The sequence below is a fragment of the Gavia stellata genome, chromosome 4, assembly GCF_030936135.1.
Source record: "Gavia stellata isolate bGavSte3 chromosome 4, bGavSte3.hap2, whole genome shotgun sequence".
In the NCBI taxonomy this organism is placed as follows: Eukaryota; Metazoa; Chordata; class Aves; order Gaviiformes; family Gaviidae; genus Gavia; species Gavia stellata.
In genome coordinates, this window is record NC_082597.1 from 66,065,249 (window position 1) to 66,091,350 (window position 26,102).

General features: G+C 42.7%; 1 protein-coding gene across 1 annotated transcript; it reads left to right on the top strand.

The window, feature by feature from the left end:
- On the top strand, nucleotides 1-25,261 carry FAM180A (family with sequence similarity 180 member A). The gene is made up of 3 exons (XM_009810926.2): nucleotides 1-76; nucleotides 23,725-23,825; nucleotides 24,849-25,261. The coding sequence occupies exons 1-3, from the start codon at nucleotides 1-3 to the stop codon at nucleotides 25,188-25,190; spliced, it is 519 nt and encodes a 172-aa protein (XP_009809228.2). The 3' UTR covers nucleotides 25,191-25,261.
- The last annotated feature ends 841 nt before the right edge of the window (nucleotides 25,262-26,102 follow it).

Below are 26,102 nucleotides of genomic sequence, written 5' to 3' on the forward strand. Positions count from 1 at the left end.
ATGCTTTGGAAGACTTTGCTGCTGCTGCTGTTCTATTACAGTGCTCATGCCACTGTGACCCACAGATGGAACAAAGGTAAGATTTAAACATGAAAAACTATTTAAGAGAAAACTTTGAGTTTGTAGATTTGGTCTGAAATTATGTTCCATTATACATATATATACATATATATACAATTTGTCCCTCCCAACTCTGGAATTCTTTTTCTCCATTAAACAGGTCAGCTAAATAATTATATAGACAAATAGAAGAATACACATGCATAAGTGCGTAAAGGTAAAATGATATATGTATTCTATTATAATACAAATATATATAAAAAATATCCCAAGAACCAAAACTACATTATTTTCTCACTTTCTCCTTTCTCTCTCCTTCTCATTTTTCTCCTGCATTAAGAAAAATTGTAGGTCATGAAACCGTAAAGTAAAAACATTTGCAGTTACAGGTGGCATAATCTTCTGCTCCACCAGGCAGATACCTGGTAATAGCAAACACAATGCCTAGATTGTGCAAGGTGCTTAGGAATGCCTACGACCCTGCCCTGACAGACTAGCACATACAACATAGAGAAAGCTACCCGTGGTGTTACCAGGCTCCAGCTGCTATTACGATAGTATATAGTTCTGACATACATGTACTCAAATGTGTGACAGTAACATATGAAATAGTTTGAGACTACTGGATTGCATAGGAGATGCTTGCTTAAATGCTAGTGATGATGTCCTTTCCCTTTTTTTGTTTTATTCTCTCCTCCGGTATTTGGCACAAGTTCAGTAGCTGCTGGAAGTGGAGAAAGGAAACACCTCCCAAAAGATTTCTTTGGTTCTGGTATTGAAATTCACAGCTATTTAAAGGAACCGGAGTCTGTTAAAAAATCAAGCATTCAGATGCCCCCCTCCCCATCCCAATCTGCCATGCCTTCCTCATTATAGCTGGTTCCTTTCTAGTCTGCTATTTGGGTTTGGTTTTGATTTTGTAGGGGAGGCAATGGCTGGATGAAGCAATGAAGAGCTATGCAATTCTGCTAAGGCTGTATGAATGCTTAATTGTTCCTTACAGTTAGTGGGGGTTCACTGACAGGGCATTGACCTGGGACTCAGAATGTCAGGTTCTTTCCCCAGCTTCTCCATCAGCCTCTTGGATGATGCTGGATGAGTCATTATACCTGCATGTACCTTACTTTTCTCTTACTGTATAGTAGAGGTAATGACACCAATTGTCACCATAAAATCCCTTAATTTTGTATGTAAGAGTTTGTCTTTCCAGGGATGACACATAAAAATGTGAGGAAATCAGAACTAGATCTGCATATATGAAAAAAACCAACCCTACCTTTTGGAAGAATGAGGTCACCTTACCTATGAAATGGAAAAAAAAGCAAAAAGAAAGGGGTTCATTTCCACGGAATAATGACTATGCAATTTACGGATATTCCTCACTTTTGTTAACACACTTATTTTAATCAAACAACAACACAACCCTAAAAGGAATCCATGCAACTATTAAAGTCCGGTTTTAATCACCATGAATATTTAAAGGAAAACATCAGAACTCTGTTGTGCCTTTTGGGAAAGCAGATTGTTTTCAAGCTGGAAGTTCTAGAGCTTGTTTTTGGAGACTTCAGAGGGAAGAGAAGATTCCTTCCCTGTTGAGATAAGGAGTTCAGTTCTCACAAATATTGTATACAGACATCTGCTGAGGAGGAAACCAGATTCTTCTCCACAGCTACTGGGACTATTCAGCTCCAAATATGTTTTAGAGGCATGACTCCTTCAACAATAACTACTTCAGAGAACGTCCACTCCCCTAAATTATCTATGTGTCAGCCCAACCAATCCCATCCTAATCTGCAGTATCTAGAGGGCCAAAGCACTGTCCTAATTTTTGAATTGCTTAGAAACCTAGGAGGAAATTTGAGTATTGAGGCACGACACACCCTTCTGCACACTCAGAGCTCTTCCCTCCCTCCACAAAGGACAACTGACTCTTGTCTGCTTTAAAGCTCAGTCATTTAAGTCTTATCCAACTCCTGATCTGAGTTTTGCAATGGAAAAAGCAACCGGTCTGATGGAAATGAAAGACAGATCTGCGTACCATCTCCATGTTGACTAGTAGTCCAGATTGTTTACAAAACAGTAGGACAAAGGGTCCTGCTTTAATTACCAACAGTTGTTGTTTGCAATAGAAATGAACAGTCACTATTGGATAAAACAAGGTCTAGCTTTTACTGTTTTTTCACTAGAGGGCACTGGGGCAGCCTTGGATGCCCAGCCCTTGTAAGCAAGTATCTAAGCTTTGGCTCAAGAAAACAGTCAGACGTGAGGAAATATGAACATACTTGTGCTGACTGGTGGGTGGGAACTCCAGACTGCCACCTCTCTTTTCTCTTTGCTTTTATGAGCATCAGTGAATGGAAAAAAAAGCATTTCTAGTAGGAAAAATGAGCGGTTTGGGGTTTTTTGGTATTGTTTTCACTCCCTCAGCCTTTTGCGCTAAAAATCTCACACACTCCTCAGCCTGCCTAGGTCCAGCTGTGGGCATTGGTCCAGAAGTCACAGTCAAAGCTTGGTCCCTAGAATGGACATGTTCAGTATAATAAAGAAAAGATCCTGCGTGGTGATGAAATAATTTGCTTGTCATCATCTCAGGTTTCCTTGAGCCTCTTGTAGGCTTAGCTGTATGGTATTACCCTCTCAGATTTTGTGAAGCACCTGTCTAAGGAGAAAGGGTAATGTTAGGTCTCTACCGAGTGATATTCCCTATGTGATGGTAGAGGTGAGGTCATATTAATTTCTGAAGGTCCCAAAAAAGAATTCCAGATCTTAAGAGACGTTTTTGCTGGAGAAAACAACGAACAAATCCTGTTCTTTGACAACAAAAATAAACAAAAAATAACATGCAGCTGTGGTAACCGGAGACAGTGTCACTGCTTGCCACCCAGTTGCTTTCATCAAACTGTACTGATGAGTACCAATACACTGGAGAGCAGAAGTTAGCTTCAGATCTGCATTGTAAGAATTGCCTGTTCCCTGAGGAGAAACTCTAAGACAATCCTTATTAGCACTTTCCATCTCAGCTGGCTGTAGTTTATTTGCTGTAAGGGCTTGCTGATTCAAATAAATGGCACACAAACAGTAGCATGCTTGCTATGTGGTTGCTCAGGGAGTGAAGATGCAGTATGATTTCTTGTGGTTTTGGCTTCTTGGACAGCAGGGAAGCAGGTGTAATGGTAAGTTTTCCCCTCAGTGGAGGCTGGAAAAGGAGATGTTGACAGACACAAAATAAGAAGGTAAAAGTCTTTTCACCCATCAGTGAGAAAAGGTTGTATTGGCTATATTAGCAACACTGAGGTTTCATGCTTTTGGGGAATGGCTGTGCTGCACCTTCCAGACCTCGAAAGCAGTATTACAGTTGCGTCCAGATCTGTCTGGTCCACATGCGTTATTTCATACCCAGCCTCTAGTGCTCAGTGAAAGTCAAATGGTTGTTCCATAACATCAGGGGAACAGTTTGTTCTCCTTAGAGGCTTTCTGCAGAAGGAATGACTTGGAAGAACAGAAGGCCCATCCTCCTTCACTTCCCCACAACAGTGCAAACTTTAGTATTTGCTCTAGTGTTGTGGCAACTGAGTTTGTGAGTTTGATGGAGCAGCTGCTACATGAGCAATTTTTGCAGGCTGCTTCTGCTTGTGGGCTTAACTACAGCAGGCTGGCAGCTCTCCAGTGCCAGGAGAGGGAGGACTATGTAGAAGAGAAAGGGAGACTGGCTGTTGCTAGAAAGCTAGCCAGTCTTTTTATAAGGAAGCAGCGTTTAACATATTCTATGCTTTGTGATCATTTGCTACATACCAGGTTGCTGGTGATCTTGCCGTGTGGGCAAAGGATGAATGCCTTGGAGAGTAGGGCATGCACTGCATCCCCACGCCTTTTGACCTTATTTGCCTCTCTTCCCCCCCACCTCATATTGCATCCCTACAGCCAGGCACTCCCTTCCCGACCAACTTCTCGGATTCCACCACTGACAGTAACACTTGTTTGATATTTTTGGCTTGGACAGTGCGAGCAAAGGGAATGTGGCCTGAACACAGCATGTAATTACAACAGAAATGGTCAAACGCTTATATACATACATGCTCAGCGGGCCTTGAGTATATCAGGTTATGGTCGTGGCTTATTTAGGACATGCTGAGGTTTCTAAAGGTCTGGTCCAAGGGTAAAAAGAAATTACACCAGCTGGACTGGCTACAAGAACTTTTTAAAATGCAACATCTATTTAACTTCCTTTAATTTCCATAAAGCCACTGTTATCCAATTCTTAAAATATGTAGTGCACATAAAACAATGAAAGATATGAAATGTTATGAAACAGACCCAATTCTGTCTAAGCCTGGCTGTGTAAAGAATGTTTCTTCTTATGGAGAAAATGCAATATTTCCCTTTTCTATGACTCCCACATGATCACTTGGAAAATTGCCTCAACTCCTCCAACTTCCCTGCATGTTGGACCCATTCCAGTGACCTCACTGGAGCTGCAAAAGGCTTGATCAATCTGCTGCAGATGTTTTTCCCACCTACCCTGAGTCTGTTCCATAAGTCTGTACCAGTTCCTGGGAATGCATATTTGTAGGCTGGAGTCTCCTGGTCTGGGGGGTTATTTGCCTGATGCAAATTATTACTGCACCAAGTATTGCAACTGTACATGTAAAGAGAGGGAAGCACTGCCTGAAGGGCAGTCTGGGATTAAAATTCAGAGGAATTAGCTTTGCAGCTGGATCACCTGAGGAAGACCATTTATATACCTGTGCTTTTACTTCCTGAATTCCTTTGCAAAGAGCTGTGTAAGAGATGAGTATGAATGTATGTCATAGACTTAAAAATAGATCCTTAAAAAACAAATTGTCCTACACTGTAAATAGTATGAAGGAGGCATTAGAAGAATATTTTCTGCCCTTTAGGAAATTAGAAGAAAGCAAAGACAAAAATATATTTACAAGCAGGTCTGGAAAATATTTGAGAATTAATGAACTAAGGAGGCAACTAGGATATCTGCATGGCACAATAGCGTATGGAGCAGAGATCACAGACCCAGGGCCGAGGCAAGCTGCCTGCCTTGCCCATCACAGGACAGTGCAGGGACTCTAGCTGCTGTCCCAGCAGGGTGACAGTCACATGCATGGCATGTGCCCAAGGGAGTGAGCTCTGCCTTTCAACAGGGATCACCTAGTTGGACCCAGTGGCACGCTGATATGGTCATACTGCTTCTGGCTCTGACATCTCTGCCCTATGCTTTGCTGTGCAGCACAGACGTGGCCCTCCCGTTCCTTGTGGCAGATCCCCTGGGCATCAGCTGTGGTGGCAGTCTGAAACTACTAGACAAAGTGCTATTGCAGGAAGAGCAGGGAGAGGACTGAAGAAGGGGCTGAAAAGGCATTAGTTATTAGTACCTGTGAAAGCTGCTTGGTGTTGCAAAAGGTAGCTAGACTGTAACAGTTTCTGAATGGATTTAACCTGTGTAGGATAAATATCCAATAGGGTAGGGCTGCGACTGTAATCAAAATCCTTTCTAGCATGTCCTGATTCCCCAAATGCTTCTTTAGGGGCATACTTAATTAATTTAACCTGCATGGAGGATGTTCCTTGAATCAAAATTCACAATGGATACCTGAAACTGAAAGACATACAAAGGATGCTTGAAAAAATCTAAGTTTATAATCTTTTCTAGGGCAATGATGCTAAACTGTAATGAGATCAGAAGGATGATAGATTATAGAAGCTTCCACATTTTAGTTTAGTTCACAGATAGATATTGTACTGTATAAAAGCAGTCATGCTGTTAGCAAGGAAGGATCTAAGTGATTCTGAGGCTTTTTCCACCAGAGGAAGCAATCAAAAAATTGCTAAAGCTTACAGCTCATACAGTCATAAACTAGTTGACAGAATCAAAAGTTAAAAAGAGAAAGGAGCTAGACAATTTTGAGGAAATCTGGGTAAGCAACAAGAGGAAGACACATGGGGTAAAGCTATTTTCTCTTTGATATGTGCCAGACTAAGTGAGAACTATGAGCTGAAAGTGGTACCAGTAGAATCTTCTCAGTGATCCCAGTTCCATCCCAGTACTGAGGACTAGCAAATCAGTAAGACGTTTGCTGCCACTTTGGTCATTTTTTTAGGATTCCTGCATGCTGTAGTGTCCCATCTGTTGCCTCAGTCCCAGGTATAGAACTGTTATGGGAACCGGATCAGTTTGCACAAGGGTCCTCATGTCCCAACCAAAGTCCAGCTCAGAGGCACCTTCGGCTATTCAAATCCCTCCTTACACTTTCACATGGAAATAGCTCCCTTCACCTTACCTTTAACAACCACCTCACTGCTGTTAATGCATGCTGCTAAGACAATGTTCCCTTCCATAGGCGAAGCAGCTCTGTTATGAATGAAATAACTTATGTACACATGCAAAGACTGTAGAGCACTCTGTGAGTCCCCTCCCAATTATCTTGTACTAGACTGCTGGGCCCAGAGACCCCACTGGTACCTGGCATTGCACAAACACACGGAGTGAAAAAAATCTTTCCTTCACCAAATACGTTCAGTGCAATTAAGGAGAAGAAACGTTAGCATCCCTTTTCATTGTGAGGCATGGAGTAATTAAATCACTTGCCCCAGATCTCTTCAGTATGACTGTGTGCGTATAGTCCTGTGTGTTGTTAATAGTGGTGATTTTTTTTTATTCTGTTTCTGAAGCATAAAGTGCTTTTCTTGTTTTCTTGGGGTAGATCATGCCAGATTCAGCAGGAGCGTAATGACTTCTCAGGCAGAAAGACATCCTGTCAGAAGCACTGAATAATACAATGTCATTGAAAGAAAAGTCAGCAGGTCTTAATGAACATCATCAGGCTGCAGAAGCTCTGATTACTCAAATAGTGACAGGCAAGATGTAAATTGCTGAGGTAAAGCACTGAGCGGTGGAGCAATTAACTTTGCACGCAGTGCCTGTGCTCGAGTTCAAGGCAGGGCAGGACCCATAGGGCCAGCCTAGGGTGCTGCAGATGAACACTGGTGCTTGACCACGTGCACAGCCTGCACCCACCTTGAACTGGGGCTCTGTAAAACCATGCACTCTCCCTCTGCACGCCGGTGGCTCTGCTGAAGGGAGCTGAGTCCATCCAAGATGCAGAGAAGCTAGCTGGGTACATGGACCCGGTTGCAGCAAAACGGAGCTGTGTGAGTGTCTTGGTTTGAAGTGGGCATATCAATCTGCTCCTTGCTTTAGCTTTAAAAGCACTGAAATATGCAGACCAGCACCACTGAAGTCAACATGAATTTTGCCACTCTCAGGAGTAAGGCCACAATCTTGGTCATTATCTGGAATTTGGTTTTCTGTAGTAACCCTGATTATTAAGATCTTCCAGCCCAAACATGTTATTTATGGGTTAAAGTGTTTTTCAGCAAAATGGCACTGGCACGGGTGAATCTCATGCAGGTCAGCTACATGGATAGCCGATGGTGGGAAGCAGAGGAGGAAACATATCAAAGCATCACAAAAGGGAAGAAAAAACAGCTTGAGGATAAGCTGCAAATAACGCTTGTGGGGAGACACATAGACAAAAGTCCCCAAGGGGACAGTCATCTATGGGGTTCTCTCTCCCACTGGAAGGAAAGGAAGCAGAGGAAGGGATCCTGTATGTCTTTATTGTCTCTGTGTCTCTCATTCCCCCCAAATCCTGTTTTATTTGACTATTGCTATGGCAGCTTTATGATATATCCCCCACAGCATACTTGCTAATACAGAGACATTAAACTAGCCTGAGTCTGCACCACAAGTCACAGGGCTCCCTCGCCTACTCAGTGGCTAGACCTTAGCTGGTAATTCTTTTTATCCCCCCTGAGGTTCTCCAGGCTGCAAAAATAACCTGGCTCCTCTTGTCTCACTATGGCAGTGCTTGCGGTAGGGCAAGCTCAGTGCTGGGCCTGAGACTAAGAAGAATGTGAGGAGGAGAGCAGCAGAGTTGAATAAGCTCCACTATTCCCAGTTTCCACAAACATTCCTTTCCTCTGGTGAAAGCGTGTGTGGGGCCTTTCCTGGCCCAGTTTGCCGGTTAGGTTTGGCAGCTCCCCAGTTCCCCTGAGATCGGCATGCATACCACTCATCCTCTGGAAATTCCTCCCCAGCCACAGGGAAACAGGTCACCAGCCAGGAGCCAGGCTCCAAACTCACTGATTCTCTCTCTGCTCAGGAAGAGCCAGGTGGGTAGCTGAAAAAAAGTCACCGAGAAAGGGAAAAATAAGTTGCTCAAAGCTCAGAGGTTATTTGGGAGGAAATGGGACAGTGGAAGGGCAATGCTGTGCTGCAATCTTGTGCTGGAGATCCAAATGCACAAGGTCTTCTGCGATGCCTGTGTGACTCCCCCACCCTCTGGCATAGCACTGGGGGAGAAGGAAACTTTGGTTAGATGTTGCCTAATTGTGAAGAGACTAAACTGCACAGGACTGGATGTGGATATCTGCTGCGAGCCAGAACATCAGGGTTTCACCATCTCCACCTATTTGGCACGTGGTGGCTTGCCCCAAACAGAGCCGATGCTTCTAATCTCTTCTCTGTCTTGGAAAGAGTACAGACTTTCCAATCTGGCAGGGCTTATTTGAGCTACAGAGAGGGAGACAAGAGAGGCAAAGGCAAAAAAAGGCAGAGATGCTAAGAAAGAATAGAGAAAAAGCTGGAGGTAAAAATGGCAAATGGAAGGAAGTAGTATGAATGAGAGAAAAAGAGGAAGAGAAAGGAAAAGTGTGGAGAGAAAATGTGATAAATGTGGATGTGAAAGATTAAAGCACACACACGTTTAAGATTAGGGTAGTATTCACCCCCTTGTCAGCATGGTATGCATCCCCATTTGAACCCGCCCTTCGGAAGATGTCCATCTGTCACAGCTGGTCTTATCCGTCTGCTTCTCAGGCTCATGGGAAGGTTGCATTTCTCTGGAGCTGGCACTGCGTTTTTCTCATATAAGCAGGACTTGTGTTTTCTTCTGGTCCCCACCAGCCTCTCAGCACACCAGAATATTGAGATACACTAGTCTGGGCAATTCACCACCACTCACAGTATAAAAGTTAAAGTTACTGCTACTGAATCAGCAATATGTCGAGGTCTCTGCACATCTCTTTTTTCTTTTTTTTCTTTTTTTTTTTTTTGCCTCCCTTTGAGCTTTCTAAACTATGTAGGTATTAAAAAAAGACTCTTCTGACTGCCCAAGAAACAGCCTGACTTATTCCATGGAAGCTGCAAGGAACTTGTTCTTTTACAGAGCTATGGGGCTACAGCATTTCCTGTTAATACCAGTCAAGCTTTCCCATTAACCCCAGTCATAGCAACAGTGCCAGAGCTGCACAAGTCCCTGTTTCCCCCTATCAGTCCCTGGAGGAATGGCTCTGCAAGCCCTCAGTTTCCTCCCTGTTTTTCATAATGCTCACAGCCATGACATTACGTTTTTGTATATGCCTGGTTCTGAAGAAACACAGAGTAATTGTTTATTGAATTTATTTATTAAATGCAGATTTTATGTCTGAGGAAACTGTTCATGTCTTAAGCCCCCTCCTAAAATAAAAGACATTTAAGTCATGCCTCATTTTTATTTACTGCAATTGTTCATGGCCTGGCACTGAACAAGCTCCATTTCCAGTTAAACACTACTTGTAGACATCCTAATATAGTACAGCATGTGTTAAGTGAAACCATTCATTTGTCATAGTTGCAGCAACTTCTGGTTTTCTGGATTGCCATGCCAATTTGGCAGAAAGTTTTGGGAGGTAATAACTCTAATGATAAAAACATATATACTGCTTGTTTTGTTGCTTTCTACCACCAGGTTTTTTAATAAACAGAGCTCAAAGGGGCTGACCTACCTTGACTTGTACTTAGCAAATCTAAAGCTCAGTTGGGTGCTCACAAAGATACAAGGATAGAAAAGTTCCCAAAGATTTTTCCACACTGGGGTGTCCCATAACAGGAATCAGATACAATCAAAAAAATCAGATACAATCAGGCCCAGTTAGGCTCAAGTGGCAAAGGGCAGTGTGTGACTGCCGTGTTGGCCTCTCCAGCAGCGGGAGGATGATGATGGGGCCCTGCTTCCTCACAGGGTGCCTGAGAGAAGCCAGTGTGAAACAAACCAGCAGCAGGGTGTCTGAGCTCAGCTCAGAGGATCCCAATTTTGATGAATGGACTACGGATACCAGGTGTCCTCTGTCCATCATCAAGAACAGCCAAAACCTGCTTTCTAGCCCAGGTTTGGGGTTTTTGGCTGCGTTATCAAACCTTCCTGCCTTCCTGTACCAGGTCCCTGCCTCTCACTGTGCCCCATCTCTCCCTAAAACCAGCCCTGCTGCACAGAGGGAAGACAGCAGCCACTTGGCTGAGGTCTGGGCAATGCTGGGTGCTGTGGATGGAGGGAATCCTCCAGGAATGCAGAGAGCTGAGAGGGGGATTTAGATGTTTAGCAATGGGACTGAGAATGATGAGGCAGTCAGAAGCTGTCAATTGTGCAGACCAGGGGCTTGCCTTGCCATGGTGCTGTATTTCTCATGTTCACAGCAGGGAAATGCTGTGGGCTCCAGCTGATGAAGTCTGTCTTTAAAAAGTCTGCTTGGTGAATAGCTAAGTGTTAGGGATACCATAAGAAATTGTATTTCCCTAGAAAGACACTAATTTTCTAGCCAGAAATCGTATTTAGGGAGCAGGCTGTTGGACATTTGCTGGGAATTTCTGGATGCCCTTCAAACCCTGAATGACTAACTGCATGTGCCACAGACCATCAATCCAGCACGCATCCAGTTATGTCAGCCCTAATCTCTGTGCATGCTGCTCACAGCCAGCATGGTCCAGCTGAGGTGAACTCCAAAGCTGAACACGTGCGTGTATATCCTCCAAAGGAACATATGGGGACTTTTAAGCAAAATATCACCATCAAGGAAGAAAGCTCAGTTTCTGCTTGCACAAATTTGTCAGTGAGGTAAATGTAACCAATTTGTCACATGTCCTAAATACTCTATACCGCTCCCTCCTTTCTATTTTCATGATCAAATATGGAAGTGTGCATCATGTCCAGATGGCTTTGCAGACCCATCTATGATGTCCCCCAGGAGCTTTTCCCTCCTGGTTGAATTCATGCTGCCAAACAAGACATTAACTGTCAAAGAAGCAAATGTATCTCCCCTGACACATCTATATATGAATGCTGCTGAACCAAAGGGTGGACCTCAGCACCCTCTGAATGTCTGCCCGCTGAGGCAGAAAAGAGTGCTAGTCCTTCTCACTGCAATTCAGCTGGGAGCAGCTACTTGAACATATTGTGGTTTACTTACCTTTTTTCAAAACCCAGTGCATTTCCTTATGGGTGCTTTTGTTGACAAAGTAGTGCATGCATTATTTAAAGTTATAAATCACCTTCTGCGTGTCCCTTTCACAACAAACTGTAGCCTTCACACCAGCCTCTCTGTAAGCCAATGCAATGGGTAACAGCTACTAATCCAGTGTGTCCAAGGAGCTCAGCCATGACAAGCTAGTTTGCATTCTGCTTCATCCTTAATATCTGCGCACTGCTCAGAGGCCAAAACCAAGCTTAAAGATTACTGGGGCTAGAATTTAGAAGTATAAATAGGGGGACAAGTAGACCTTGCCTTATTTTGCAGCCATGCTAAATGTCAATCTACCCCTATAAATGATTAGTTTGTTGTATTAGTGTGCTCCAGTATCTCAGACAATGATTACCTCTTACTTATAGGCCAAACACCAGTAATAAAATTGCCCTAATATGACAAAAGAAAGTCATATGAAAATTATGTAAGATGAATATCGATCACATGTTCATAACCAGATGATCTCTATAAGCTTATCTGGGAGACCATCATCACTACCAACTTGAGGAAGAACTGTCATGCAGAATTATCACATGATGAAGTCTAGATTTTGCAAGGAGTGCTTCTCTAGGCACAAGACAACAGATGTCAGATTGACCAAAAGATTTTTCATTAGCGGCCTATAATGACAACCCACAGAGTGTATACATGCTGGCAAAAACTTCTCTAAGTAAGCACATTTCATTATGCAAGCTTCAGACTATTTGAATTAGTCAGAAGGAAGCCCAAATCCAGGAAAAGACAGGTTGAAATTTACAATGTGAGTATCACAGCAGCTTATCTAAAGTGCTTCTCCACAGTAATGATGTCGCCTTTACCAGTCCCCATGCACAGAGGAGTTAAATCAAAGAATAAACTCCCAGATGTTTTCAGTCAGCAACATGCTAGACGTTTTCACTGGAAATCAAGTCTTCCTCCCTTTCTCCAAATTGATTCTTCCTAAGTTTAGAGCATGAGGTCATTGACATTTTTTCCTTAAACATTTACTTAGACTATTTTCCTGTAAGCCAAAATCTATTTTACAAATTCAGCTCAAAAGACTCCAGGAGAAGAGAATGTATGGTAAGGAAAAATAGCACTGAATCAAATACAGAGGACAAACTGGCAGGGTCGTCTTGGGCTGGGAGCCATCGAGAGATGGCATCCATAGGAGCAGGAACTGCAGCAGCGAAAGATGTTGGGTTTTGAATTTACATCAATTTCAGGAGCAACTGTCATCATTTTGTGCCTTTCAGGTCCCACTCCCCAGAAAACAAGATATTTGGATTATTTTGTTGGCTGTAAGATTTCTGTAAGCCTGAATCTAACCTTCTTCTCTTCCCTCCAATCCCATGCGTGCCTTTCACAGCACAGGGCTCTCTGTAACCTGGCTGCCCACAGCGCAGCATCACGGGGCTGGTGGTGCCAGCTCAGGTCATCTGAGGACCTCGTCCACAGTGTCCAGCTGCCTTTAACAATTTGCAATACTCCAGGTTCTGGCAGGGCTTTCTGTATTTAATGGTGAATCCATTTTTACATCAGTTTCAGCTTTATTTCAGCAGATTGTGAAACCTGAAAGATCTAGGTATAGTCAGATTTTAGAAGAGCATGAAATAACAAGGAATGAAAAAAAGACAGCTTTGTAAAATGGAATTCCCATATGTGTGTTTGTGGAGTGGGGAAGGCAGCTATAAAAATAATCCATTTTGCAATCATCCTTCAGATTTCTTTGCTATGTTTCCAGCAATATCACAAAGATTGTCTTGGCCCACCATTGCATCTGCATATATTGAAATCCACCGATTAGATTTTGTGGATGATTATATTTGAGTTCCATTAATTTTTTTAATACTATTTCCATGCAGGTGCAGAAATTAACATAATGGGGCCCAGACATTCATGCAAGTGTGAACTTGACAGAATAGATGCCTTCTCATAGTGACCCTCATGGACCACTCCGGGAGACACATGTGGTTCCCCTGCCTCTTACCCAGGGATACAGCACAGCTTTTCACCCTTCATGTTCTGCTCAGGTGGCAAAACAGCTGTACCAGTCCAGTTCAGAAACATACCCGAATCCATCTTCAGCTCTGAGTTACTTTCTCAGACTTCTTGTCTTTATCATCGCTACTAGAAAACATGCAAAGTTTTGAAAAGACATTGTCTCCAGAAATAACTCATTTCCTCACCCAGGAAAAGGACCCAGTATCCCCCTGCTTTTTGTTTATTGGGCAAGGCTGATTTATACACTTTCTCCATCCAGCACATATTCATGTCATTAAGAAAACCAGTAGCAGGTGCACTGACATTTGGAGCTTAGTGAACAGCTGGAAAGGCAGCTGGGGTTTCCCTGTTTTGAAGAACAAATGAAATCCCAGAGCATGTATTCTCTTCCTAACAATTTATTTCAGCTCAGATGGGGATTTGAAGGAAAGGGGAAGACAATTCTAGTTCTAATCTGAGGGAGAAGAAATGGTAAACGCAATGTTTATTCCTCCTCAGTTTTGAGCTGCCATGTTGATACTTAGTGAGTTTGAGGAATAGCTAGTTGTTTCCCATGTGTGCAAAACACGTATGTGGGTCAGCAGTTCATACACAAATAAAATAATAAATAATTTGTTAGCAGTTCAATAATAGTTCCTAGATCCACTGTCAAACACTTGAATTTACTTGCTAGTTGAAACTACTCACAGATGGTTTAAGTGAATAATTCCAGGGTCCCCATAATTTCTTCTGTTTTTCTTCACCTCAACTGACAACTCCACAGTCTCAGTGGGACAGTTCCCATAGGATAATTCAGCACAGAACAATTCAATCAGCAATAACAAAACTTCATTATTTTTCTTAATCTGCAGATCATATGGCCATAGATTTTAAAGTCAGAATGCCCATATATTTTTTCAATTTGGCCACCTGCACAGAATTTCATGTAGCACCCCTTTCAACAAATCCAATGCATTGTGTTTCATTAATGTATATTTTCTGAAAAGGCAGACAGTTCGAACTGGAAGACATCATGAGATGGAAATCTGCTAATTCTCTTGTTAGCACGTAGTAGGGCATTGCCATTCTCCCAGATAAAAAGGCAAGGTAATTTCAAAGGGGGCTCCTAAATCTACATCATATTGGTTGTTTAGATAAAGCACATGATATTGTTCCTACTCTCTGAATAGACATTTTATGGAACTAGTCAATGACAACAGTTAATACTTGGACTGAAGCATCTGAGCTGTCATTTGTGATAATGAAATAAAATTCATACTGTTCCCTGCTAGGTCTGTGGTTCAAATTGGACCTTTGATTCCTTTCTCACTATCTGATCTTGGAAGAAATTTTAGATATTTTTTGGTGCCAGTTGAATTTAGTCTGTTAAACGTTCAGGGGGATGTAAGCATAGAAGGGAAAGACGTGTTTGGCAGCTAGTGGTCCTGCAGCCAATCCTCACCTCTAGCAGGAGCAATGACTACACTGGTTGAGGTGGCCACCCACAGAAAGGCACCCATGAGCTTGGTGGTTAGATCAAGGGTGTGTAGGCATGAGGAAGGGCTTCTGCTTTTCCTAACCAGGGCAGATGTCCATCCTTATGTCATCTGAGAACTGGAATCATCACCAAATGTCCTAAGAGCAGTTGGACCACACTTGCACTGGGAGTTTCTCACATGCAGAAGCGCTGCTGGCATAGCAGCTATGATGGGGAGTGAGACAGCTGAAATCTACCATTCTTTTTTCGGTTTGCTTTTTCCCTTCATTCATGACTGGACAGGTCCTTGCCTTGCCTCACTGTGTGGCCACAAAAAGCGGTGTCGACACAAAAGGAAGGAGGGAGAGCCTGACTGAGGGGACAGGCATGCCGGACTGCCCCTTGCAGCTGCAGCTGTGATTAGGTCAGCCTCAGCAAAATGCTAGCTACTGAGTCGCCTTTGCCTGCCAGGAAACCAAGGAAGCCCAACTGAACAAGAAAGTACGACAAAATGTAAAAAGGCCATTCTTAACTACTGGACGCCTCTCCTCTGTGCTCAGTATCTCAGCTCTGTGTAAATACATATCTGGGAGGTGGTGCAGGGCTCAAGCCCACCCCTTTTGGCTCTGTGATGTTAATATAAAAAGGGCAGAGAACTGGAGAGAGAGATCTGGTTTTGAAGGGTTTTCCTTTCAGAGGAGCAGTAACATGATGCATAGAGCTCTTGGAACTGCTGCAGCTCTGTCTTCTTGTCAAGCAGAGCTCTGATTTCCATTGCTCTTACTCCATTGTTCAAGAGGAGAGTTATCCACTTCTCTCTGCTCCTAGGGTCCTTCCCCACGGCTCAGCACCAAAACACCAACACCTGGCTGTATTTCTTCCCTCCCTCACTGCCTCCCTTCTGTGCTCCTTCCTGGGAGAAATGGAAGTAGATTGGATCGTCATTATAGCCCTTCACTTGTTCATTTGTAAGAAACATTTTTAAATGTGTTTCATTCAGATTGCTTTGTGTCTTCCCCTTCCATAAAGGCTGTTGTGAGCAATACAGATAGGGAAGGAGAGATGACCCTGCAATGAAGACAGGGATATAAAGCACTGGTTCATTTCCCAACTCAGCCTGAAATTTCCTTTGTCACCAAAATTCCTTATTGCCTCTGTGTTAAACCTGTGGAACAGGGTTGTTTTTTCCTTTCTTTATTGCTGCCCTTCACTCATATAGTGTTCACCATAGCCTATCCCCAGTTCCTGGTAATATGGCAGCAAACTGAAGGATAGCAATATATTTGACTGACTTCTTTCCTTCGGTTTCTCTGTGTGCATTTTTTCTCTCCATGCCTTTTGCAGCAACTTTACTCCAGCACGTTAAAGGCCTCTCTTGGCTGACTGCATCTTTTTTTGTGAGCATAAATAATTCCAGGTGGGGACCCCCTCCTTATGACCAAGGGAAGAATAAATAACACAGCATATATTGCTCCAGGTGGGGACAGGTGAAAATGCTGCATAATGGAAATTCCATCTGAGGGAATAAATTCTCAGACCGCTTTATTTGGTTGATGCTAGTCATATCTTTGAAACCATTTAATTTAAACCATAAAAGAAAAAAATATCCTCCACCTTTCATAAACACAGGCTCAGATGCACCATTTCCTTCTCTAGCGATACCCGTTTCTGTAACATAAGGTTTCTTTAGTCTTTCTAATACATCTTTACATTTTTTACTCATGCAAAGTAGCTAGAAAGGCTGTTACCACTCTAGTTTTTATATAGAAACTCTGTTGCACATTAATCTAAGCTAACACATCTCAGGTCATTTATGAAGTACAGAAGTGTAGGTTGGAGAATATGTGTGTTTCTTAAAAAGGACATAAATTAGTAAAAGGTACCTTTGAAGAAACAGATTATGTGATGTACTAAGGAATTGAATACAATCTGTTATTAATTCTAAGTGTTTTAAACAGATTTCATTTTCTAAGAACAGTTGCTTGTTGCCAACTTTTGTAGGGAGATCTACTTCCTACATTCTTATTGACAAGACTTAGACTTTCAAGAAGGAGCTTTTTTCTTTTAACCATTCTTTTTGTAACTAAAGAAGAAACAAAGGTTTATTCTCACTTTTAGCCAACAGGCAGGAATAAAGAAAGACCATTGCCACTATTAATTTTAGTCTTAGGAGCTAAGATAGCAAGGATACGGAGCTGAAAGTAAAAAGAGGCAAATTCTCTTGGTAGCTGCTTTTAAAAATGTGCTAGTTCATGTTGGTTTGTAATTAAAATGTCTTCTCCATCTCGCTGCTATGTTCTCCTAAGGGGCATTGGGATTTAATTTCCCAATAATCGAGATTTAAATATATTAAAGTTGGAATGCAAAAGCCTTTGCATTGCACTTGTTGTCGTGGGAGCTACTTGTGTGAGTAACTGCAATTCCAGATACAAGTTTCAGAAGCTAGGCTACAGCACTGTAGTGGTTTGTCCTTGCCTTTCTAGGTTTTTGTGTGTGTTTCCCTTATTTTATTCCTCTTATTCTTCCTCCAGCTTCCCGCTCTTTCCATTTCTCCTGTGCTAGGGCAAAGTGTTCAATCATTTCTAACACAGTAGATTTGTTACAGAAAAGCAGAAAGTCAGGAAGCATAGAGGAGCTTTGCCTGAGCACGCTCTGTTGCAGGGCTGGCCAGCAAAACTCAGGTTCTGCTCTGGCAGCGATTGCAGACCCAGGGCAATATAAACAGCTTGCTCAGGGCAGCAAAATATTTGGACAGGTATTTCACAGTTAGCCTAAGGCATTAAATTGGGGATAGTAAATTGTTGCTCTAGCAATGGAGCAACTCAGCATAAGGACCCACCAAAGAGTCATCTGACAGAAATAAAACTCTTTCTGTATAAAATATACTTCTGGTCTGATTGTAAACCCTCATAAGCAAGGTGATCAAAGAGGAACATGAAACAAAAAGCCTTTATCAAGGGTATGCAAACTTTGACGCTCGTGTCCTCTTCTCTTCTGCAGTGCATGATCAAGGAGAAATGTAGAGACTGAGTTCAAAACAATGCTTCCCATACACTGTTAAAGAAAATCTTGTGAGCATTTCAGGAATTTGCCCTAATATCCAAAGCAACAATGGTTTCTAGGAACTGCCCAGCAGTCTCTGCAACAAAATAGGTTCAGCCAGCTTATATCACTCATAATTTTTGCATGGCATTATAATGGCTGCTGTGTCTGCCTATGGAATCACCTTGTGGACAGTGCTGAGTTCATTTGCTTTGGCAAATGCTTGAATTCATCTTGAAGAATCATCTTCATCTTTCAAAGAAGTCAGTGCTAGTGAGAAAATCTGTTATCAGGTTATCAACAAATGTCTTCTCTTGATGGGAGCCTCTGGGTGTGCTGAGATCCATTTAGTGCAAATTCCAGACAGGTTAGAGAAAAATGTCGTGACAGAAGGAAAATTTCCACCTCACTAGTGGAACCAGCATATGCTCCAGGCTGACTAACAGCAAGCTTAAAAGGGTTATGCACCTGGCCCAGGAGATGGCTTTTTTGACTCTTGCAGAAGCCGGTGTAAAAAAAAGGCTGAGCATGGCCACGCATGATTTTTTTATTTGCTTTTCTAGCCATGTGATGTTTAAGCCAGGGAAAAACTCACACCACTGGAGTATAATTCAAATGCTCTGTTTCTCAGTGCTTGTTATAAGACAGAACAAAACAATAGCCAATGAATTTATAAAAAAATGTTTTACATACTTTACCATCCCTTCATGAACAATAACCTATAAAGTTTTACATTTTCCTCTCCTTTCGTTTAGCGGGCAGTGTGCATATTTGTTTCCATGCACAAATGCACTCACAGCACTGAACAACTATTTTGTGGTAAACACTTTTATTCCCTGCTTTACCAATAAGATAAAGCCAAATAGGGAGAAGTTGCTGTCATTATAATTTGGGATGCATTAACTTCTTTCTATTGAGATCTAGGAGTCCTGACTTCAAAAGCTTTGAGCAGGAAAGGGAAACTTTTGCTGTGAGGGATCAAGCTGGATGTACTGCTGAGCTTGTAGCAGTTTCTCACTACTAGGGGGGTGGTTGTGAGCTTGCAGTAAAAAGACAGTTGCGGCGGTCTAAGAGGATATGGTCCTGCAGAACCCTATTAATCCCTGTTACAACTGCTGGTGAACACGTAAAGGAGTTTCAGAGATTGCTTTTCCTTTTTTGGTCCATCACTGAACAGGAACTGCTGCTGCCTGTGCAGCTGCTGCCTGCCTTGCACTCCCAGGAAGCCAGTGATGCCCAAAGAAATTATTTTCATCAGTTTCTTTAGAGTCAGGCCCTAGTAATCTAAGACAGGAGGACACAACTGGCAGGTTGCTGACTGAATTTGGCTGATACGATAACTCCAGCTGGGCCACTGCCTTTCCCTGTGCCAACGGGCGACTCTCCTTTGCTTTACTGAAAGGAGTCAGGAGTTTTGGTCCACAAGTCTTTCTTGTTCCTCTGCTCCTCCTGTCCTTCATGAAAGGGGTCCCACTGAAGCAATGAGATAGCCCTTTTCCATGCCCCTGAAGTCTATCAAAATAATTCCTACTGAGTCGTAACCCCAGTTAAACTGTGTTCATGTCCTGGAGCCCCCGGGAGCTGTACGTTCTTTGGAGCGATGGCCTGCACAGGGTCTGATTCATGCTCTTGGCTTCATACCTTTTTGTAGGAGAAGAAAGGGGCATTGATGCTGCACGAATAATTGAGTAGTCCTGCAGCTATGCTCTGTACTTATTGAGCAAACACATCACAAGCAGCAACTGGGAAATCATAAGCAGGAGTGTGGAGTGGAAAGCAAAATGAAACACCTGTACCCTCGCTAGTGAAACTGCATGGAAAACCTGGACGAAGATCACAAATGTTTATCACATGGCTAATGACGTCCAGGAAATTCTGGCACGGTTCTTAAAAAAGATTAAAGCATTTTTAAAATAAAACTATTATTAGCATCAGATGTGACGTTATGTTTAAACCGTAAAGAAATCTCAAAGTTGTCATGAGCTAAATAGTTAGAAGCATGCCAACGAGTTGGCAAACACGGCTGCAGCTTTTGTTTAAAAACATGGGTAGCCCATAAGGAGAGGTGGAGTTGAGTCAACAGAGCCATAGGAGAGTGGGCAGACTTCTGCAGTGAGCACTGCAGAAAACAGGGACTCCTGCACTACATGTTGACGGACACTTTTAGTCACCATTAGGACTACAGTTGTTCGCTGCCCACCATCCTCAGGCACAAGCAACGGTGCACTCCAGGGCACAGGATGAGGCTGTTCAGGGTGGGGTAGGTGAGCTGGGAGTGTGTGGCTGTGCCCAGGCACACTTCTCCTATCCACCTTCAGCCCTGAGGCCTCAGTGGGCAGCGAGGGAGGTCAGATCAGAGAGCACTCCTAAGGCCCCTCTGAAGAAGGGATTTGGAAGAGGATGAGCCTGATATTACACAGATATATAATACAAAATGTTTTCAGGAAGGATAATCAAAACCTTACTGTTCCTACCTCATCTCTGTGGATCATAATCTTTTTGTTATGTGACTGTTCAACCCTTAGGACAGAAGCACCCACATCTCCATTGGAGATGTCTTGACACATTTGTAAGAGGAGTAGAAACAATAAATCAATAGGAGTCTCTCCACTGGCTTCAGAGATCACTGGATTGCGTTTTCTCTGTCAATACTGATTAGGGATCTCTGCTCCTCAGACATTGGCAGCTACTGCCGTTGAAACAAATTGGCTGTAACATCACCATACAATGACGCACATTGCTCTCCACCTTCTCATGAAATAATTACTTGATAGCTTTACAGGGAACTCCCTTGGGGAAGAAAATAGTAAAAAGATGGTAAGTCACGTAATACTTCTTTGCTGTTCTTTGATACTGCTCAGCTAACTCATGTCAGAGACAGAAGTAAAAGCAGGAAGAAGTAAAGTCAGCAGAAAAGTTTCAAGTGGAATTTGCAATCACTAAATGCATAAACTGGCTGCAAGTCTTTCTCTATCTCAGCTTTTGTGCTGAACTTACATGTGTGTTAAGTCAGTGTAATGAAAATCATAGAGTGCTTGCTCTAAATGCTCACACAGTCTTGGAGGAACTTGTGAATCCATGGAGAGGACTGTGGAGGGAAGACTGAAATAAAATGTGGATCAGGAAAATCAGATCGCCATGACAAATACAAATGAGCTCTGAAAGAGTTTCTGAGTAGAGTCTCTAAGAACTGTAACAAAGTTTGATATGTTTTGGGAACAAGATAATGAGATCAGGGAGTCAGTGCTAGCCTGGTCCCTACAGAGGGTGGCATGCTTCTGATATGCATACAAAGTCCTTTCTCACAATATAGCAGCTCAGGCTCTTGTCCCTTCGAATCTCCTAACCTAATCCCTGTTATCCTGGGAACAGCTGGGTAGGAAAACCCAGCTGCTTTCTGAGGTGTTACCTGTGATTCAGCAAGTGGGTCAGTACTAAATCGATAATATGGCATTCATTTTTATGCGAGTCTTTCACTGAGGCTTTTCTAGTTGAGTGGTGATCTAGTCGAGCCTGATGACTCCTAGCTCAGCTCCATGGCAAGAACCTGCACTTGGCCTGAAAACTAAAAGTGGTCAGTGTGATGACAATAAGTATGACAGCACTGAAGCAAGATGCCATAGCACCTTTTCCGTGGCTCAGGAAATATTTGAGATTTAAACCGTCTGCATATGTAGAGGTAGTCTGCACTCTGAGGCTGTTTCTACTGAAAGGGCATCTAAAAGAAATAAAAATGAATCGTCGTCATTACAGACTGGATTTCTGCCAGCTGCTTAGTAATTAGAGTTTTAATTGCCCGGTAATAAAAGTTTTAATTACTCAGCAATTAGTGCTTGAAGTTTCAAGTGCTTCACATGCACTCAATTGCATTCTCGAGTTGCCAAGAGTGAAAGATGGAATAGCTCCAGTGTGTCTCAGCAAAGCTCTGAGCAAGATGGGTGAATATCAGTGGTGGAGCAGCAGCAGAAAATGGGTATAGCCCCAGTTGCCAGTGGTCAGCCAGGCAAACACTCTCACAGACCAGAACCTGCAGGCAGCTTGTGACTTTTCCCAAATTCATCACCTGCTTGGCTTGGCCAGACCAGATGCTTGGGTGGTAAAGGCATCATGCTGGGGAAAGCATACTGGCATCATACTGCAGAGACCAAGTCCTTTTCAACATCTCTGTTCTTTTACTTGGTTCATTCATTCCTTCAGGCTTTTAGTCATATACCCTGCAAGTGCTATTTTGTTGTTTAATCAAGTTTTAATCTAAATTCATGTGGATCCAACAGAAAGCACCTAGCTCTGTAGGTGTCTTACCAAAATGTCTGAAACCCATCCCTGTAGGATGCATTTACAGTTAGTAGTATCCAGCTGCAACATGTTTATTGCAATTCAACAAACTATTTTACCTATACTATATTCCCTAGTTAATTCAAGGCCAAAATACCCTTTGCTGGGTCGAGCATGAATTACTTCATACGTAGTACTATAGAAATTAATTTTTCTTATGCTAGATAGTAAAGGTCCTAATTAACACAGTCTCTGAGGGCCTGGTTTCTCCTTGCATTACTTGAACTTAGATATCATTAACAAGTTAAACTTTAACAAAGTCAACAGTTAGCAATGGCCCAGGAAACAGGGCTGCATTTAGGCTACAGAGTCTATGCCGTTCAAAAGGTGTGTTTTTTCCATTTTTTAACTGGTTTCCAAATTTATCTATCCAACAGCAGTTAAAGTTGAGAAGTGAAGATTATGAGGAAATGCACCAATAGTCACATAAACACAGCTTTAAAAAAACCTTCCTGTTCCTCAGTATTAGAAAAAATCCAACTAATCCAAACTATGGTTACCTAAACATCAACATCATATACACATAACATTAACAAAACAGGGGTTTCCCCCTCTGCTTTGAAAGGAACTGACACCTTTTAATAGCACCTAGGTACTTGGTTAGTAACCTAATTAGTAACTCAAAGCTTTCAGGTGGTCTGTAATGTAGTATGACGTATTTTCTATACTCCAGACTGCACAGGTCATTGATTCCACAAATGCTCTACCTCACTGGGGTGCTGAGTTCAGAGGCTATACATGTGTTTTCTGTCTCATTTCCCTGAGACAATATCTGTAGTACACTTCACAGGGGTGAATAAATACCTGATCATAGCAGATTTTGTTGTTTCTAGCTATAAGACTGTGAAGTATTAAGTCATAATAAATTGTGATTCACCTCATTGAATGTAGCTGTCTTGCCTAAGCTGGTAACAGGCTCAATGACTAGGCATAGGCATCTCCAAAGGGTGAATCACTCCTTCCAGACATATATGACCAGGATAGATGAGGTGATCTACTCTCTGGAGGAGCTGTCTCTATCAGCTAAGGAGAGATCAACTTTTAGACAGCTGAAACCAGGAGAAATGTAAGGTTTTAGAAGTGTGTCAGTAGGAGAATGGCCTGAAGAAAGCAGGCTGTGTTGAGGGTCAGTATTGTTTTCCCCTCGCAGAGCCAGGAGCAGAACATGTATTTTGGGCAATGTTATAATTATTATTGGGCAACGTTATCATTATTATTCCTTACGCCATGGTTGCACCTCAGAGTCCCAGGCTTGGATTATAAATCACTCTGTGTTAAACACTGTATAGATACAGAACAAACACAGCTAACCTCCATCCCCAGTAGATTATAGTCCAAGCAGTCCATGCTGCCCATTTTATTTACAGTGAGAAGTCATACTGTACAGTAAGTCTTTGCAACAAGCAGTTCTTTGGTTGAATCTACTGTTGAAAAGTGCTTCCTCTTCAGTGTTTGCTACCCTATGGAACCTCTCTTTTCCCTTTATTATTTTCCAGCTGTGCTTTTCCCAGCTGCTCAGCGATTCAAGAGGTCCTCAGCTGCCTTCCTTAACCCAGTGCTACAAAACTCGCTGGAAGATGTGGTCCTGCTTTATGAGGTTCGGTATATGGGAGCAGATGGTACCTTAAGCCCTAACCAAGACTGGGATTACTGTCCATACTGGGGTTATGCATTATCTATCTGTCTTCAAGTCACTTTTATTCATGCCAGCAGAAAACCCATTGCTGACTATGTAATAGCTCACCAGAAGGGAGGGAACAGACATATATAAGACAAACTTGGCTCTTTCAGCACTTAAGCAGGCAGCAGTTGCCTGCAGTACCTCAAATGTGCGTTCTAGCGCATTGACAGGCACAGTGAAAACCAGAGTAAATGGCTTCCCACTGAAAGCAACTTTTTTCCAGAACAGTTACGTATTAACAGCAACACAATGCATTTAAATTCTTTGGTCTAAGTCTCAGTCCCAAGTTATTTGTCCAAATCATTAAAGCCATGAGTATGAGTCATGGCAAAGTAATCTCAAGGGCATGACTGATTCACTTCAAAATGATTCAGGTCCCCTCTTTCACAGCAGTAGAGACTACAGATGTAATGCACGGTCTGGAACAGTGTCATATGGTTAGCTAAGGGAAAGTGGCCCACCTGAAGAAGGTGCATGGGTCAACTCTATCTATCCCACACCTTGAGAAACTAGGATTGGATGTCCAAGCAGGGGAGATGGGCTGGGAAGCCACTGCTGTGCTCTCTCACACAGAGCTAGGCCACCACTGCTATCTATGGCAGGGTAAACCACCTTTCCAAGCTGTGCTGCTGTCTCCACCTCTCTAATCCCCCATGTAGCACCAGCAGCAACCCATGCCTGTTTTGGACAACAGACTACCTGCTTTTTCCTTTTCCTCTCTCCCATAGCCTGTCTCTAATTTTCCCAGGTGGGTAACAGAGGAGTCCAACATTCACATAGAGACTTTCTGGTCTGCCCTGCCTCCAGCCAGTGTAATGAGAGTTTTGTCTCCATTTGACCTAAAGTAAAGACCTAAGGACACGTTGTTAATTCACATTTACTCTGCCTAGACTCACTTGGAGAAGATAAATAGCTTTCTGTGTTCTGATTTTGTACCAGTTTCTTTTAGCTGAACTTGACATTGACAAAGGTCAGAGGATCTCCATCAAAGATGAGGAGCTTGCTTCACTGAGGAAGGCTGCTGAGTTTGACACCATCTGCAATGAGATTATCCCCAAAAGCATCACAGAGATCCGCAGGCTGAGTAGCAGGCTATCTTCCTACCCAAAGGTACTCAAGAAAGAAGACTTTGAAAGGACAGTGCTGACCATGGTCTACACGGCGTACAGGGCTGCTCAGTCCCAGGGGCACCAGAAAGACGCTTGGGCTGAATCCTTTGTCAGTCTTTATAAAGCCCTGAAGCACGACTTGATGCTCCCATACAACAAAGAGCCATCATAGTGGAAGACTTGATGCAACAGCAACTCAGCCACCTCTTCTGGTTGATAAGGGACACACATAGCACGTCCTCCACTTTATTCAGTAAAGAGTGTAATAGCCTGCTTCATGAAAGATTATTTGTTTTCTAGCTCCCTCTTGTGGAATCCACTTTATAGTTCCATGTTAAATGGGGAAAAATGTTATCTTCAGTCCTGGGAATTCCAATTTTTTTGCTGGCTTGGAGGCACATTCTGTGACAGGCAAAGAAGGGAATCTGGTGTACACCCCAGACAGACATGCCCTTGTTTCATCCTGTGGGTTTCCTATAAGCAATGCATAAGTATACTATGCTTATGCTCACAAACCTATGTGTATGTGCTGGATAATGCTGCTTTCCTAGCTGGGGAAACAAGTTCGTATTTTGGCTGGCCAGTAAAAGAATATTATCAAGAGATGCAAAGGCCCTCTGTAAAGGGAAGAGGTTTCATAACTGTCGGCCTTCAGAAATTATGCCAAATATTATTCATTCCAAATATTCTTGTAAATAAGCACTGTCTGATTCACTTCATTTGGCTGAACCAGTTTTTAATTGCAATAACATTTGCAGAAGACAAAGGGCATTATGAACACCAGCAGCAAACAATGCCTGTGAACACATTTCCCGCTTCCTAGAGCCGCCCTCAAGAACAGTCTGCAATGATTCTTTCATTATTTGCACATGACTTTGCTTCTGCTCCTTGTTTTTTGAAGGGAACATGGATTTGTCCTCAGCAGAGTCAAAGGCAAGACAAAGGTCCTGTTTAATTTAACAATGACACATTTTTCCTAGTTCTATCACTTGAACATAGGTCATCTAAACCCGTGCTTCAGAATCCCCCTGAGGCAAGGGAGAAAGGTGCATTAAAACATATCTGGTGCTGAATTTAGCAGTGT

What these genes read in the sequence shown, in the direction of transcription:
- FAM180A (XM_009810926.2), top strand. Translation starts at nt 1, where the DNA reads ATGCTTTGGAAGACTTTGCTGCTGCTGCTGTTCTATTACAGTGCTCAT. An exon ending in GACCCACAGATGGAACAAAG is followed by an intron (nt 77 to 23,724) that starts GTAAGATTTAAA and finishes ATTATTTTCCAG; the next exon opens with CTGTGCTTTTCCCAGCTGCT. An exon ending in ATGTGGTCCTGCTTTATGAG is followed by an intron (nt 23,826 to 24,848) that starts GTTCGGTATATG and finishes ATTTTGTACCAG; the next exon opens with TTTCTTTTAGCTGAACTTGA.